Consider the following 15224-nt stretch of genomic DNA (forward strand, 5'->3'; position numbering starts at 1 on the left):
AAGAGCAGACTCCAGTGGGCAGATGCAGCCGATAGAGAGAGCAGAAGGCAAAGGCAGCGCCTGGGGAAGATGGGATGTTTCGTCTTGGTGGAAGGATTCGAAGTGTTGGAAGAGAATGCAGAAGCATCTTCCCAAGGGCCAAGGGCAAACCCAGGGAGACCAGAGGAGAGTCAGGCTAGAAGCACAGGGTCTGAAGTCCCCAGGACACACACTCGGGGACTCTGTCCACCTTGATCGCGACAGGGCAATGCGGCTTCTCTGCAGCACTGACAGCTCTGCCCTCAGAGTGTCAGAGCTCCACACACACCTCGGGCAGGGCCTGTGGCAATGTGCTTTTGCCAAGTGAAGCATTCATGCTGTACCTTGTTCCTATGGCTTCTTATTGTGTTACTAAAATTCAAGCCAATTTGGCTAAATTGATGATGTCAAGACTTAGGGTAATCAGACACAGTATGCCCTGAGATATGCCAAGCAACACAGGAGACAGGCTCCGAAACATGAGAACCTACTGCTCCCTGAACTCTGTACGTGGGCTGTGACATTCAATTCTCTTCCTCTGCTTCTTTTATAATGTGTCCTCTTTTCTTCCTATTCCTAATCGGGTCCTTGGTGCACAATTCTGTGAATCTTCCCGTCTTTGGCTTCCCTGGCCTTTCAGCAGCACATTAGTGGACCACTGGGCTGCGTAATAGAGACACATTCTTCCTGGACGTGGCCTCCCCAGCCTCACTCTCACCTGCTGCAAGAGTTCCTGCTCGGGCTGCCACTGTGCAGAACGGAGTGGGGCTCAGTCCTCAGTGAATTTCTGCCGGGACCTTGTCATCTGGACCAGCAGCTTCAGAGTACAGACCTGGGTTTGGAAGCAACAGCATCACCCAGGCGCTAACTAGCCGGTGAACCTGGGGACCTCCCAGACTTCAGGAATGAGAAACAGGTGGGGCCCACTGGCTCCTGCCCTTCCAGGCTTCGGATTCACTCTGAAGAAAGCAAACCTCTGCTCTAGATGAGTGTTTCAACTATGTAGGACATAATTCATTTGTTGCAACTCATGAAATCAATTTAATTGCAATTAGCATTTTATAAATGAAATGCGATAGAAAAATAATAAAATCCACCATATTGTGAAGGTGGTATTTTACAAACCTTTTGTTGCAGTCCTGCATAAAGGTCCCTGTGCACACCGACTGTTACACAGAAGAGCTGCTTCCATGGCTCACGGTCTCAAAACATTTGCTCCACACAATGACCACAGCACCCAGACCACTCGCTAAGTTCCTACATTGGCCTTTCTTAGCCATTCCAATACTGCCTCATCCAATGCACTTATTTTCATAAGACTTTTTTGTATTTTATTTACGTTTTAAATTATTATTATTAATTATTATTGTAGCACTGTGTATTCAAACTAGGGCCTTCACCTTGAACGACGTACCCAACCCTTTTTATTTTTAATTTTGAAACAGTCTCACTAAGTTGCCCAGGAAAGTCTGGAACTTGCAGTCCTCCTGCCTTAGCCCCCCTTAGCGTAGTTATTTTCTATTTTACTTTAGCTACAGCACTCGTCACTGTTTAAACTCTCTTCTTTCTACAGTCTTTCTCCCCAAGGAGGCTATCCGTCTGCCTTCCTTGCCATTCCCAAGGCCAGAGGTCACGTCCAGCCCCGTAACGCCCGCTGTGCTGTACAGCAACCATACAGCCTTTCCCGGCTCCAAGCCACGCCCATCTCATGCCTATGGCCCGAGCCAGCTCCTCTGAGAATTGCATACCAGCCGCCCACTCCAGGACTGAGGGTCCAGGGGAGTTGTACAATTGCATTTATTCACCACAAATAAATGATTCACCTTCAGAAGGTGCAAATCTGACAGAACAGTGTCCTAAGTGCCTTTCGTTTTGGTGAGGACCAGCACATTAATTTAGGACGGGTTAAGGAACAGAGAAGAACCCATGAGGTCCTTTCCAGAGGACACAGAAAGCAGGCTTGCAGCAGCCTGCCTGCATCTGGACCGTGAACTTGAACTTCTGAGTTCTCCAGGCTCCACACTGTACGGGGATAGGAAGGGAACCCCAGGGGAGGTGTCTACACAGCCGAACAGGCTTGGGGAAGCTGGACCTGTAGACAGTACAGGCAGAAGTTCCCAGGAGGCCTCTGGCTCACATTGTAGACAGTGTTGTCCTTTTTTTTGTTTTTTTTTTGTTTTTTTCTGGTATTGGGAATCGAACTCACGACCTCGCACTTGCTAGGCAGGCGCCGTGTTGCTGAGCTAAATCCCCAGCCCCTGATAGTGCTGTCTTAATCCTGCTGCTGCAAAGGCGACTCTATGTCCACCAGCTGATGTGCCCTCGACCTCACGGCTTCGAAGTGTCTTTCATGAGGCAGCTCGTGCCACTCCACGCCCATGCCTGTCTGTGCCGCAGGTACAGCGGTGTAGGTGACGGCGGGATGGGCTCTACTCCCCCATCCCTGGCTGTGAGTCTCAGTCCTCCACTCATAAGCTGTGTGACTCAGCCACGCTCCTTAATCCCTCTGAGCCTCAGCATCCCGATTATACAGTCAGAGCCGCACTGAGGTGACTGAACTGTTAACACACTCACAGGCCTCAGAATGGTGCTGGCAGGGGCACAAGCCTCACTCCTACCCTGAGCTCTTCGGACACCTCTGGCCTTCCCGGTCCCAGGGAGAGGGCTGGAGAACAGCCTGTGTGAGCTCACTGATGAGCAAGCGGGAGCCCGAAGAGGGTAAACAAAGCCTCCAAACACAGGCCCGAGTAGTAGAGCGGGAGACCCTGAGCCCTCGATGCAACCTACACTGGGCTTCCTAGTAACCCGGCAAACCCCGGCCTCCCAGACCTGGAAACCGCGTCACCCATGGCCACCCACATTCCGCACGGCACTAGGGCCACGCCGGCACCCCAGTCACACACAGCACTGGTGACTACCATGTGTGCCTCCCCACAGAGGCCAAGGACCACAGCCCGGCAGCCAGATCAGCAGAGACCCTGAGATGAAGGGCGCTGGTTTAATTTGTGACAGGTCCATTAATACAGTTTCTAAATGCAGACGATATTCAACCAAGATTTGTTCAAAAAACAAAGAGAAATCATGAAAAAGGGCCCTGGAAGGCTGCACAGGACAAACCAAGTTTTTCAAAGCCAAGCTGAGCACTATAGTTGTGTGTATTCGTGCATTTTATTTCTGTATTATATTTTTAAATGTGAAGTGACCTTAGTAATAATCATTAGCGACAAGGGAGCGCAAACACCTGTGCAAGTACCCTGTGTGGCCGGCAAAGGCTCGCTGTGGACCACAGTCCCCACCATGCTGGGAGCAGGGGCCGCGAGGAGGGCGCATGTGGCACCAGGGCACACGCAGAAGTCAGCTCTTCCAGCTTCTACACCAAAACCCTGCTCCGTGTCACAGAAAGGGAATTTGCTTTCAGGAGACATCTATATTCCCCACTTCCAAAATCCATTCATGGAAATGCAGCTCAGCAGTTTTCGGCACATTCCTGAACTGTGTGCCCATCACCCCGAACAATTCCACAGCAATGGCAATCAGACCTCACCCTCTACACTGTCCATGCATAAAGACATGCCAATTCTTTGAAATAAAGTCTCCACTAAATACATGTAAAGACGCATAATGGATTCAGCTAGTTTCAAAGGAAACCATGAATTCCCACGGATGGATGTGAGGCGTGGCCATGCTGCCTTGTCAACATCGCCTAAGTGAGGGAAGGGACCACGCTGACACCATGCCTCGCTCGACTGTCACGGTCAGACTCCAGCCCCAGGATGACGTGGAGTCAGAGCAGAGGGCTACAGTAAAGCAGGGTGTATGCAGCTTCCTTGAAGACTCGCTCTGCCAGTGGTACAGAGAAAAGCTTGGAACAGGCCCTCGGAGTTTTGAAGACAGATTTTCCTTCCTAGCACAGGTCTGTGCATACTGAGGGGCCCACGGTCCACGTCTGCCCACGAGAGCAGCCCTCAGAGCCTAACAGTGCACTGTGCTGCCCGGCGATGTGCTGTACTCACTGTCGGGCCACGTGGGCTCCACTTCCTCTTCCTCAGCTTCAGCTGGGGCTGGGTACGGGGGAGGCAGCTTCATCGGCGGCGGGGCTGCTCCTTGCCTCTGGAGATGCAGAATTGGGGAGAAGTGTTAGCTGCACCTGGGTGATTCTCCTCTCCACATGCGTGAAAAGATCACCTGGAGAGATTTTCACTGTAGCCAACTTCGTTCTTAACTTGAAGATTACAAATAGAAATTATGCTCTTAGGCTTTCTGTGTTTTATAAAAGAGCTCAGATGTAAACACACTGAAGCAGACACAAGAATTCAGAGGCACAACTTTGAAGGCTGCTGACCTTCCCAGAATGCATTCCCTTCCCTGGGGAGAGGGAATTGCCAGGGACCTGCATTTTCTTTAAGCTGTGAAGCACAACCTTGTTAGTAACAAACTTATTTATAAGAAAGACATTTCTTTAGAAAAAACTAAAAGTAAAAACTGTCTGATACACTAGTTTTGCAATTATTTAAATTCTTTCTTCCATTAAAGTTACAGATTTTATCCTTTAAAAATTTTGAAATAAAATATCAAGATTTTCTAATTAGAAAGGCATATTCTGTAGATGGTCAATTCATATTTTAATGTTTAAAAAAGAAACTATGTAATTTTTTCTGTATAAATGTTTTTCATTTGCATGTCAAATGATAAAGCACAATAATACTTGATCTATAGAATTAAAGTAGAATACAGCTCTATGATCTGATTACCTTCACAGAATGGAGACATTTTCTTACATGTGGAGAAAAAAAAAACATGCCCGACTTCACAAGAGCGGCACGCTGCTGCAGAGCCCAGAAGTGACTGCTGAAGCCTCACAGCGCCTGCACCGCTGAGGTAAGGCTTGTTTTGCTGCTGCTTCAAGTGCATTCAATTATGCCTCAAAGGACAAGCCCACTAATGGGTATCGCCCAGGAAGCGGGTCCACTCCAGGGAGCAGGCATGGGAGAAATTCCTCCAGAACGGAAGAAAGACAGTGGTTGGGACTCATCCAAGAACACATGTATTTATTCAAGATACTGTCTAATCAAAGCAGTAGCTCTATGTATTTGTAGAAAATCCCAAAATCATAAGACACAGAGTGATGAAGAAAAGATACCAAAGAAGAAGTGCTTATTAAACAGCAACACAAGAATGTGATCATGGTGACTCTTCAAGGCTTTCAAACTGAGAAACATGTAAATCAAATGAAGAGAAAAAGCAAACCATTTATTTCCTGGAGCCCTTTTTTCTCAGAATCAGGTTTGTCTGACATCACAGACTTCTGCGAGCATGGACAGAGCTGAAAATCACACCCAGAGACTGGAATTCCTGTGAGCAGCGCTTGGGAGGTCCACCCTAGGGAAGCCGCTTGCGGTTGCATCTGGCTTCCTAGAGGCCCTACGTGTCCCCTTGAAAGAGCAGTATGATGCCCTGCTGGGCCCAGAAAGAGCATGGCTGGGCCCTGGCTGCCTGGGACAGCAAGGGGCACACAGTCAGGCAGGTGTTGCCACCCCACAGGGCAAAGGACGCGCCTCACCCCAGCACCTCCCCTCTAAGGACGGCCTGGTCCCGGGAGCGTCTGGCAGAGTGGCCTGAGCGACTGTGCTACCGCTTGTCCCTGTGCCACCTGGACCCCCGACAGGGAAACCTCAGGCAGACGGCAGTGATACAGACGGTTCTGGTGCAGCAGCACCCAGGTTCACCTCGGAGATGCAAACCTCTTTAGTTCTGTAGAGACCCAGCTGCAGGGGTCAGGTCCCCCGCCCCGCCACCGTCAGCCAGCTTGGTATTGGCCACGGACGGCCAGGGCCCTTCCTCCGACTCACAAACACTGCATGGCACTGCCCTCTTTCGTGAGTTCCGCAAACACCTGGGTTTGCACGAGGCATATAACTAGGAGCTGAACTTTTACTTCTTCCTAAATTATACTCTGGCGGTTTGGGAGCGGGCTCCCCTTCCAGAACCAACTGCACTGTGGACCTTAGCGGTGCAGCTGAGGAGCTGTGTCAGCCCATGCACGTGATTTCTTGGCTCCCAGAGTAAAGTAAACTTCAACAGATAACAGAACCTTGCCTTTTTAAAAAAAAAACCTATTTCTTTGCTTTTTATTTCCAATTCTGTTTTTGTTTCTGATACTGGGTCGCGTGTGGCCCTGGGGCACACTCGGGCTGTGACCTAGGCTCTGGTTGTGCATTCATAACAGCAGGAAGTGGGGATGGATGGAGGTTGGTTTTCTGTCCTGGCCACTTGGGGGTGCTTGCTAGGAGGCTGCAATCTACTTTACGCGCGTTCCCTGGGGATCTGATCTCTACCGTTTGACACAACACAGAATGTGTGTGCCAGGCGCTCTCGCTGGCTTGCTTGTGTTTTTGTACTTGAACATGTGTTGGGTCCCTAGGAAAGAAAACCTTGCCAGATATGGGGGCACATGCCTGTAATCCCAGATGCTTGGGAGGCTGAGCTGGGAGGATCCCAAGTCCAAGGTCAGGGCAATTTAGTCTCAAAATTTAAAAAGGGTGCTAGGGATGTGGCTCAGTATATAGCATTTGTCAAAATGTGCAAAGCCCTGAGTTCACTGCCCAGTGCAAAGCGGGGGGGGGGGGGAATTAAAAACAAAGAACAGTATAAAACCGTTACTTCCAGCGATAATAACTTCTGAAGAGCTAGACTAGTCACCACCTGAGCCTCCTGACGTGGAAGGGCAGTGCCCTGGAATCAGCACACTAACTGCACTTCTGTTCACTGCGTTACCCTTGCTCTCACCACGGGAAAGTGCTTTGCCTTTAGGAACGGAGTGTACTGCTGAGCAGGGCAGGTGTGGTTCAGAGCTGTGAGGACCCACATGCTGTGTGGGGCGGGGACGCGGATGCCCTGGGATTCCTCCCCGTTGGCACCTCAGGAGTGAGCTGCTCCTCAGTGTAACTAGGATCCCACTGGACAGACTTCACCTTGGACTGCCTGGACCCCTGGGGTCCTCACTGCACACAGGGGGAACACCTGGGACTAACGCAGTGGGCCGCTCACTGGCTCCCGGGATCTTAGAGGGAGTTTCCTGACTTCCTAAGCTGCCATTTATAGTCCCTCCTCGCAAGGCATCATCTTTGGGCCCCAGAGACAGACACCTGCCCCTTTCCTCCCATGTCCAGCCTACCACAGGCTCTGGGGAGGATTTGGGTCTTGGGACAGGACAGCAAGGTGGATGTGTCCCTACCCTCACAGAGCCAACAGTCTGGGGCCTCTCTAGTGCCGTATCACATGGGTCTTTTGCCTTGTCCCCAAACCACCTTTAAGGCAGCCGCTGGATTCTCTCTCCTTGGCCCTGCCATCCTACAATGCCGGGCTGGAGAGGACAGAGATTTCTGTTTGTCTCTGAAGATTCGGTGCACTCCGCTGCGGCAGAACTGGTCCACAGGAACCTGCACTTGTGCACAGCTGGTAAGCTCAGAGGCCCTCCGCACAGCCCAGAAGATGAGTCCTCCTGCCTCTCTCAGCCCCTCTCCCTACGTCCTCCCCCCGGCCCCAGTGTTCGGGAGCCCTGGTCTGGTTCCTGCGACAACAGACTGTGTTACCTAGACTCTTCCATCACATTATCATGCAATGGCTCCTCCACATTTACGCTCCTAAACCCCATCTCTAAGGATAAAGCAGCCCCCCTGGAAGCTTGGGAAGGAGTCCGCTGGGGATTCCAGCAGCTGTCCTACCTAAGGCTCCTGCCAGCAGTGACCTGGTCTCCCTTAGCTGTGCTTATTTGCAGCCACCAAGGAGAAACCAGGGAATCTGCTACCCCAAATCCTGCAGTTAATGTGAAATTCCTGATCAAGCTGTGAACCCCAGGACAGAGGCCAACGAGGTGCAGATGAGCCTTCCCTCTGGTTAACAATCTAGTGCTGTATGCTCCTTTCAAGAACCTGCCTGGATCTGCGTCACTGTCATGATGACCCCTGTTCACCTCTCCAAGTTTTCCCCAGGGTCTGCTTCAATTATGGCTTTTTAACTTTTAAATCCACAGGGAATGAAGAGAAAAACAGTTAAGCTAAACAAACCAAAATCCTGATCACAGAAGACAGCAGAGATATTTACTGACCTTGGTCTCAGCTAGAAATGGAAGAGCAAAGGAAAAAAGTTGTCCCCTGGGATTCTGTTCAAGGAGAGACTTGCCCCGAGGTGCAGACCTGGGCTCACTTCATGTGAGTAGTTCAAAAAATCCTGAGCTAAAACACCAGGCAGATACAAAAAAGCAAGCCAGTGTGCTTCTCGCAGTCTCAGAAGTAGTACAGGTTAAGTGATTACTACACACTACAAGTGCCAACTCCCGAAGAACACAAAGCACGTAAGAAATTAATCTGAAAACATGTAGAACAAAAATAAAAAATGATTTGAAGAAAGTCTAATTTTACCATCAAGGGCCTGGGATATAGCTCAGTGGAACAAGTGCCTGCCTGGCCAGTGTAAGGTCCTGAGTTTGATTCCCGGTACCAAAAAAAAATTAATTTTACCATCAAAATGAACACTCACTAAGTCATGCTAAGAAAAACAAGTATAGTATGTTCAGTACTGTATCTGAATAACTCAATTAATTTGACATAAAAAAAGTTTAAAAGCCTGTACCCAATAAATAGATAATAGCTACTCTTTTTAACCACAAATGAAGCATTTACAAAAATCAGCTATGTACTAGTCAGTAAAAAAGTCAACGGGATGTCAAAGAATTAATATTACACAAATTCTGATTATAATGGAAATAAATTACAAATAAAAAACTCTTTTAAAACATTCAAATGAACATTTAAAAACATGTTTCTAAATAAAACTACAGCAAAAGAGAATTCATGCTGAAGTCTAAAAGACATTACTGAATAATAGATATTCAACTAAAAATATCACCATTTTCATTTATTTTTTGACAAGGTCTCACTATACAGTTTAGGCTGGCCTTAAACTCGTAGTGACCTCTTGCCTCCACCCCCACCCTATTCATTATGCCTGGCTTGAACATAAAATATTGAGATGCGTGCAACACAGACTTAGAAGAAAATTTATGGTCTTAGGTGCTTCTTTTAGAAAAGAAGGAAAAGGAAATATTAATCAGCTTTGCAAGTAAGTAAAGATTTCTTGGGGATGGAAAAATAAACCCAAAGAAAGAAATAAGACAGGGGCTGGGGATTTAGCTCAGCGGCAAAGCGCCTGCCTGGCAAGCGCAAGGTCGTGAGTTCGGTTCCCGGTACCAGAGAAAAACCAAAAAAAAAAAAAAAAAGAAAGAAATAAGACAATATAAAGATGAGAATGAAATTAAGTAGAAAAATAATACAAGGCAGAAGGCCAACACAGTTTACAGGTTAATTTTTCAAAAAGAAGAATTAAATGAAAAATTGCTTTTAAGATTAATCAAGAAAAATGTAGTCAGGTGTGGTGGTGCATGCCTGTAATCCCAATACTTGGGAGGCTGGGGCAGGAGGACTGTTGTGATTTTGAAGCCAGCCTGGACTACGAAGTGAGCTCAGGGCCAGCCTGAACTGCATAGCGAGACCCTGTCTCAAAAAGACAGAAAGAGGAATGAATGAATGAATGAATGAATGAAAGAAAGAAAGAAAGAAAGAAAGAAAGAAAGAAAGGTAGGAAGGAAGGAAGGAAGGAAGGTAGGAAGGAAGGTAGGAAGGAAGGAAGGAAGGAAGGAAGATGTAAGCAATTAACTACATTCAGAAATAAAAGCACTAGATGAAGAAGAGACAGTAAGGAAAGAGAAGACAGAATGACTTCATGCCCACAAATGTGAACAAGTAAGGCGCTACCTGGTATTCCTAGAAACAAGACCACGGCCAAAGTTAACTCTAGGAAAAACAGAAACTCTGAATAGTTCTGTAATTCCTAAAGAACCAAATCAGCACTGTACTTTTTCCCACATGGAAGACAGACCTATGTGCCTACTGGACAAGCAATGAAGGAATTAGTTATAACCACTTTATACACACACTGTAGGAAGATGAAAGACAAATACTTCTACTACTGTGCATTTTAATAGTTAGCGCAACCAAGACTCAAACTAATCACATGTGTGACCATGGATGCAAAACACATGAAAGAAATTTAAAAAAAAAAAAGAAAAAAAGAAATTATACTAGTAAAGGGCAAAAATAGATCATGGTCAGATTAAGTTTAACCCATGAATTCAATGTTGGCTCAACATTCTAAAATTTGTTAATGCAATTTACCATATTAAAGGATTCATTGAGAAAAAAATTGCATACACAAAAACACAATTACCTCAGTGAATAATAAACTGTATAAAATTCAATGACAAACTATTTATAGGAGGAATTCTTAGTAAAACAAAAGTGAAAGAGAAAGACTCCTTAACCTGAGGGATTACCTACACATCCCTTTAGCATACAGCATACTCCACAGTGACACAATATAAATAATTCCTTAACTATCAAAAAGGAAGAAACAAGAATGTTTCTATCATTTTCATTACTTCCATTTAAATATGTAACTGAAAATCTTAGCAGATATCATAAAATAAGAAATATTGGAAAGACAGAAATAAAGCAATCTTTTTCAAAATACCTATTATCTGTACAGAAAATCTCAAAATGAAAATCTATAGACATAGCATTAGAATGTGAGATTCACATTCTTATTAAACATACTTTATATATATTTATGGAGTACATAAAGAGACTAGAGGCCATATATGAAATATGCAAAAAGTTCATCTTTAGATGGTGAGCTTTGCAAGGGATTTTTATTTTTTTCTTTATAATATCAGCATTTTTGTGCTGCCAGCTTTTAGCACTAGTCAGTTTTGTTATGAAAGAATAACAGAATGATGTTATAAGATACCAGATACATATACGAAGATTAGTTTTACGACTGCATACTAGCAACAAACAGAAAATACAACATCAGAAAGAGCCAACTTCAGGGGCTGGGGATTTAGCTCAGTGACACAGCGCCTGCCTGGCAAGCGCAAGGTTGTGAGTTCGATTCCCAGTACCGAAGAAAAACCAAAAAGAAAGAAAGAAAGAAAGAAAGAAAGAAAGAAAGAAAGAAAGAGCCAACTTTTAAAAAAAATAATCTATAGATTCAACACAATTCCAACCGATGGGGCTGGGGATTTAGCTCAGTGGCACAGCGCCTGCCTGGCAAGCACAAGGTTGTGAGTTCGATTCCCAATACCGGAAAAAAAACAAAAAAATAAAATTTAAAAAAAAAAGCCAGCTGAAAGGTGATTCTAAATTTATACAGGAAAGGCCACACATAGACAAAGCTTTAGAAGAAGGTATGAAAGAAACTGCTTTCCCAGAAGACAAGATTCACTATAAAGTGCAACCATGTGGGTATGGAGCATGTACATGGACAGACACACTGACCAAACAAAGACATAGACCCACCCCAGCTGATAAACTGAGGCAGGAGAGGGATGCACTTCAAGATGATGGCTAAAGGGGGCCCTACTACAAAAGGGTTAGATACTATTTATCTTTATGGGAAAAAATGAGATTTCATTCTTATCTGACACAAGATCCTAAAATAACAGTTAAGCCAAAAGAGGGATCCCAAGGAGGTGGCCAATTCTGACTGGAAGAGGAGTTTCCTGGGGGAGGGGAATGAGGACTCGCAGGGGGCAGCAGCATGGGAGGGGACCTCCTAGCCCGGGAGACGGCGAGGCTGGTCTCAGCTGCGCCAGATGTGGCGGGGGCCCTGCTCAGCAGGACTCGGACCTGCGTGGCATGGCAACGGTTGGCTCGTCCCCTTTTTATACCTGTGCGTCACCAGGTTTCTGGCCATAGTCCTGGTGAGAACCAGGGCACCGAGAGGACAGATGCACACAGACGTCTACACAGACACCCTTCAAGCCCGTCTCCAGTTACAGCTCAGACACGCGAACAGAAGCAGACATCTTTAGAAGCCGGGAGGCACCATTTACCTTTTCCTTCTTTTCTTTGGTGTCTTGGTCCGGGGTGTTGGCCACTTTGCTGCCCTTGTTATGAGGACTAGGAATGACCTACACCACAAAGAAGGGGGGGACCAAGCATAAGTGCAGAGGCCTCAGTCACTGCGTTTCTCACTGGTGTGCGTGTGTATGTGCGTGTATGTGCACTCAGGTGTGCACCTGTGCTGGGACCTAACTCAGGGCCTCACCCTTGATAGGCAAGTGCTCACCGAGCCACACGCCCACCTTTGTCCTGTACTTTTCCCTCAACTTTGTGACTTTGTCTAGAGATAAGAAGGTCACACTCAAGGCAAGGGTTAATATTTCAGAAATCTGACAAGACATAATCCATAACATTTTGTAAAATTACACATTTGCTGTGTGGGTCCAGAAAATGAAGATCAAGAAGACTATGGTTACACGGCCATCACCCAGACATCTCACTCTGCAGTTCCAATGGTGACATTAGTTAATTTCCTAGAGTAGGAAATAGCATTGATTGGGCAGACTCACCTCATCCCTGTGTTTCAGGAAGAGTTTGTCATGCAGCGTGCTGCATGTGCTCAGGAGATCGCATCGTCACAAACTCACCTCCACCACTGAGAAGCTCAGTACGGCAGGAGCTTAGTTCAGTATTTTCTATCCTTCCGTGGTGCTCAGAAGGGGCCTGATGTATAGTTTGCTCAATAAATGTTTATAAATTTATGAAGTTAAATTTTATAAAGATAATTTTAATCTTTAATGATGCCAACAGTACAGATTACTTTTGGGCTCATTTCTTTCTGTAAAACTAGGAAACATCTAAGGGAAGTATACTATTTTTAGTCATTTTTCAAGCCTCTTCAAATGGCTAACACAAAGTCTTGGCATAAAATCTGGTGACAGACGTGACAACTGAAAGAAAAAGCTAATCTCCTCTTCCAGAAAACTAAAGGAACCACCTGCCCAGAGAAAGAGACACCAAACAAAACAGATTTCTGCTTCCTCTACAGGCAAGTTGAGATGAAATTGTCTCCACTTTTACTATGTTAAAGAATTAACTCAGAACAAATGGGGAAGTCTCAGGAATGTGTCACTCCAGTAAGAGGTGCTCTTAGGTCCTCAGGGCCCCCAACCTGAAGGCCGTCATGTACTGGGTGTTTATGCCTCTACTCTGTGCACACAAAAACCGAGGCAAGTGTTGGGATCCTGGCCAGCATTCCTATCTGAGGAATTTTAAAACAAAGCCACACTGGGCCTACTTTTCCTGTGGAGGGACCAGCTGAGGCTGGGCTGAGACAGAATGCCTGAAATGTTTTGGGGAGCTTCCCTTAAGGTGGCAGCGGAAGGTGGGAGTGGCGATGGCCCACGGACACAGGGTTGGGTTCCTGCATCCGCCAGCTGCGTCTGCGCTTCCACAGACCCGCAGCGCGTCACCGTTGCCCGCCAAGCAGATATTGCCAAGGATACACACGAACAGCCAGATGGAAGAGGTGTGCGAGAAAGGAAATGGAAATTTCATGCCTTCTTCAGGTGTGCCTCCTCCTAGGTGTCTCCATGTGTTCAGCTATCAAGAAGCTCTCTGAATCCAGTTTCTTTAAGGTTTTTATGGAGACTTCAAAGCATAAACATGATTGGTGACATCACTGATCATTGATCGAAATAATCTCCAAAGATTCAGGTGAGAGAGTCCTGAAAATTCCAACCCTCTAATCACATGACTGGTTCCCGCTGGCAGCCAGCTCCTAACCTGCATCTATAGAAGCCCACCAGGAGTGACCTCATCAGAACATAAGATTTTTCAACAAGAAATTCTAAGAGATTTAGGAGCTCTCTACCAGAAACCAGAGACAAAATCAACCAGGCACAGCAGGAAGAAGGTGGTCACTGGGGTACGCTTCTGAAGGGTGTGTCCTGTCCCCAGCACCCCCTCGGGCTCTGCTCCTGCCTGCTCTACTTCCTGGCCACCATGAGGTGAGCAGCATACTCCACCAGGCGCTTCTGTCATGATTTCCCGCCTTGGAGCCAGCTGCCTATGGACTGAAAGCTCAGAGCTAAACTTGTGTATGTCGTGTTACTTCAAATGAAAATAGATGGGAAACTATTTGGAGACCAAAGCTTGACCCACAGGAACAGCGGATATTATTAAACTTTTCGAAAATGAAGAATAGAACTTACTCTTGGTGTGGACGAGAGGCTCTGAACAACGAACACCACAGGGTTCCCCGCATTCTTGATGGCCTCGACGGCCTCTTGGTGGGTGGCATTCTGCAGATCCACGCCGGACACCTGACACATAGGAGAAAGTCATTTGAGGAGGCCCCAGAGGCTGTGGACGCTGACTCAAAGGTCACAGGGCCTCACGAGGAGCCCACAGCCAGAAAAGACTGAGGCTGCTGTGCGACACTGTGCTGCCTCAGGAGAACCCATACACGTAGGGAAAAGCGATGGTGCTCCATCAGGAAAAGTCGCAGGACAAAACATCATCAGCAACAGCTCAGGTGAAGTTATGTGCAGCACTGGCAGTTTATACCGCAAACTCCACTGTGAGACAACTGCGAAATGACGTGTTGTGTGTGACACAGCCCGTGTTGTCACCTCCGCCATTAGCACTACACATGGTCCCAAGTGGGGTGGGGCAGGGCACTCCCTTGGGATTCTACTGTCTACAAAATTGAGGGGGATATCTTAAACAGACTGACTTATCGTAACTTAGAGGTTGACCATTTCTCATATTGTGTTAAAAAACAAGTACCAATACAGTAGGCTCTCTCACTGAAAGTGTTCTATACCTTTGATTACCCATGTAAGGCTCCTTATCATAGAAATGTGGAGAACCTAACTGCTAGCATCTCCATGTTACTCTAACGCTACTCTGTGTGTACTAAACAAGCCTAAACTACAGGCCACTGGACTACTGAACTACAAGGCCTACTGAACAAAGGCCACTCCGTGTGCAGCCAAGCCTAGGTTAACATCGGGATGTGGGGCAGTTGGGACAGTAACACTCTGGGCCCCTGCCTTCCTTTCCAGGGACAGAGAGCAGGGACAGAGGGTTTTCCCGACAGATTTCCACAGGGATGAGTGGAACTACTGAAGTTAGAAAAAAACGGATTCTATCACAGTACAACAATAAGCTTAGATTTTCCTCAACTTTAGAATTATAACTCAAAAGCTCATCCCTTCACACAAAGATCCATTTGTAAGAAATTAAATTCTAACTTCCTGGATTAAAAAATTCTTCTTATGGATCTAAACCATTCAGAACTGA

General features: G+C 46.5%; 1 protein-coding gene across 7 annotated transcripts in view; it reads right to left on the reverse strand.

The window, feature by feature from the left end:
- Window positions 1-15224, reverse strand: part of Inadl (InaD-like (Drosophila)) — a 228732-nt gene that overhangs the window by 123364 nt on the left and 90144 nt on the right. For 6 of the 7 annotated variants that reach the window (XM_005385344.2, XM_013514443.1, XM_005385343.2 and 3 more), the window contains 3 exons: window positions 14132-14242; window positions 11969-12046; window positions 4032-4128 (listed from right to left, as the gene is read on the reverse strand). In XM_005385344.2, the coding sequence (XP_005385401.1) occupies window positions 4032-4128; window positions 11969-12046; window positions 14132-14242 (286 nt within the window). The remainder of the gene's footprint in view (window positions 1-4031; window positions 4129-11968; window positions 12047-14131; window positions 14243-15224) is intronic. The other variant, XM_013514444.1, reaches the window with a different exon arrangement.

Source organism: Chinchilla lanigera, unplaced genomic scaffold (assembly GCF_000276665.1).
Source record: "Chinchilla lanigera isolate Chin_1 unplaced genomic scaffold, ChiLan1.0 scaffold00022, whole genome shotgun sequence".
Classification (NCBI taxonomy): domain Eukaryota; kingdom Metazoa; phylum Chordata; class Mammalia; order Rodentia; family Chinchillidae; genus Chinchilla; species Chinchilla lanigera.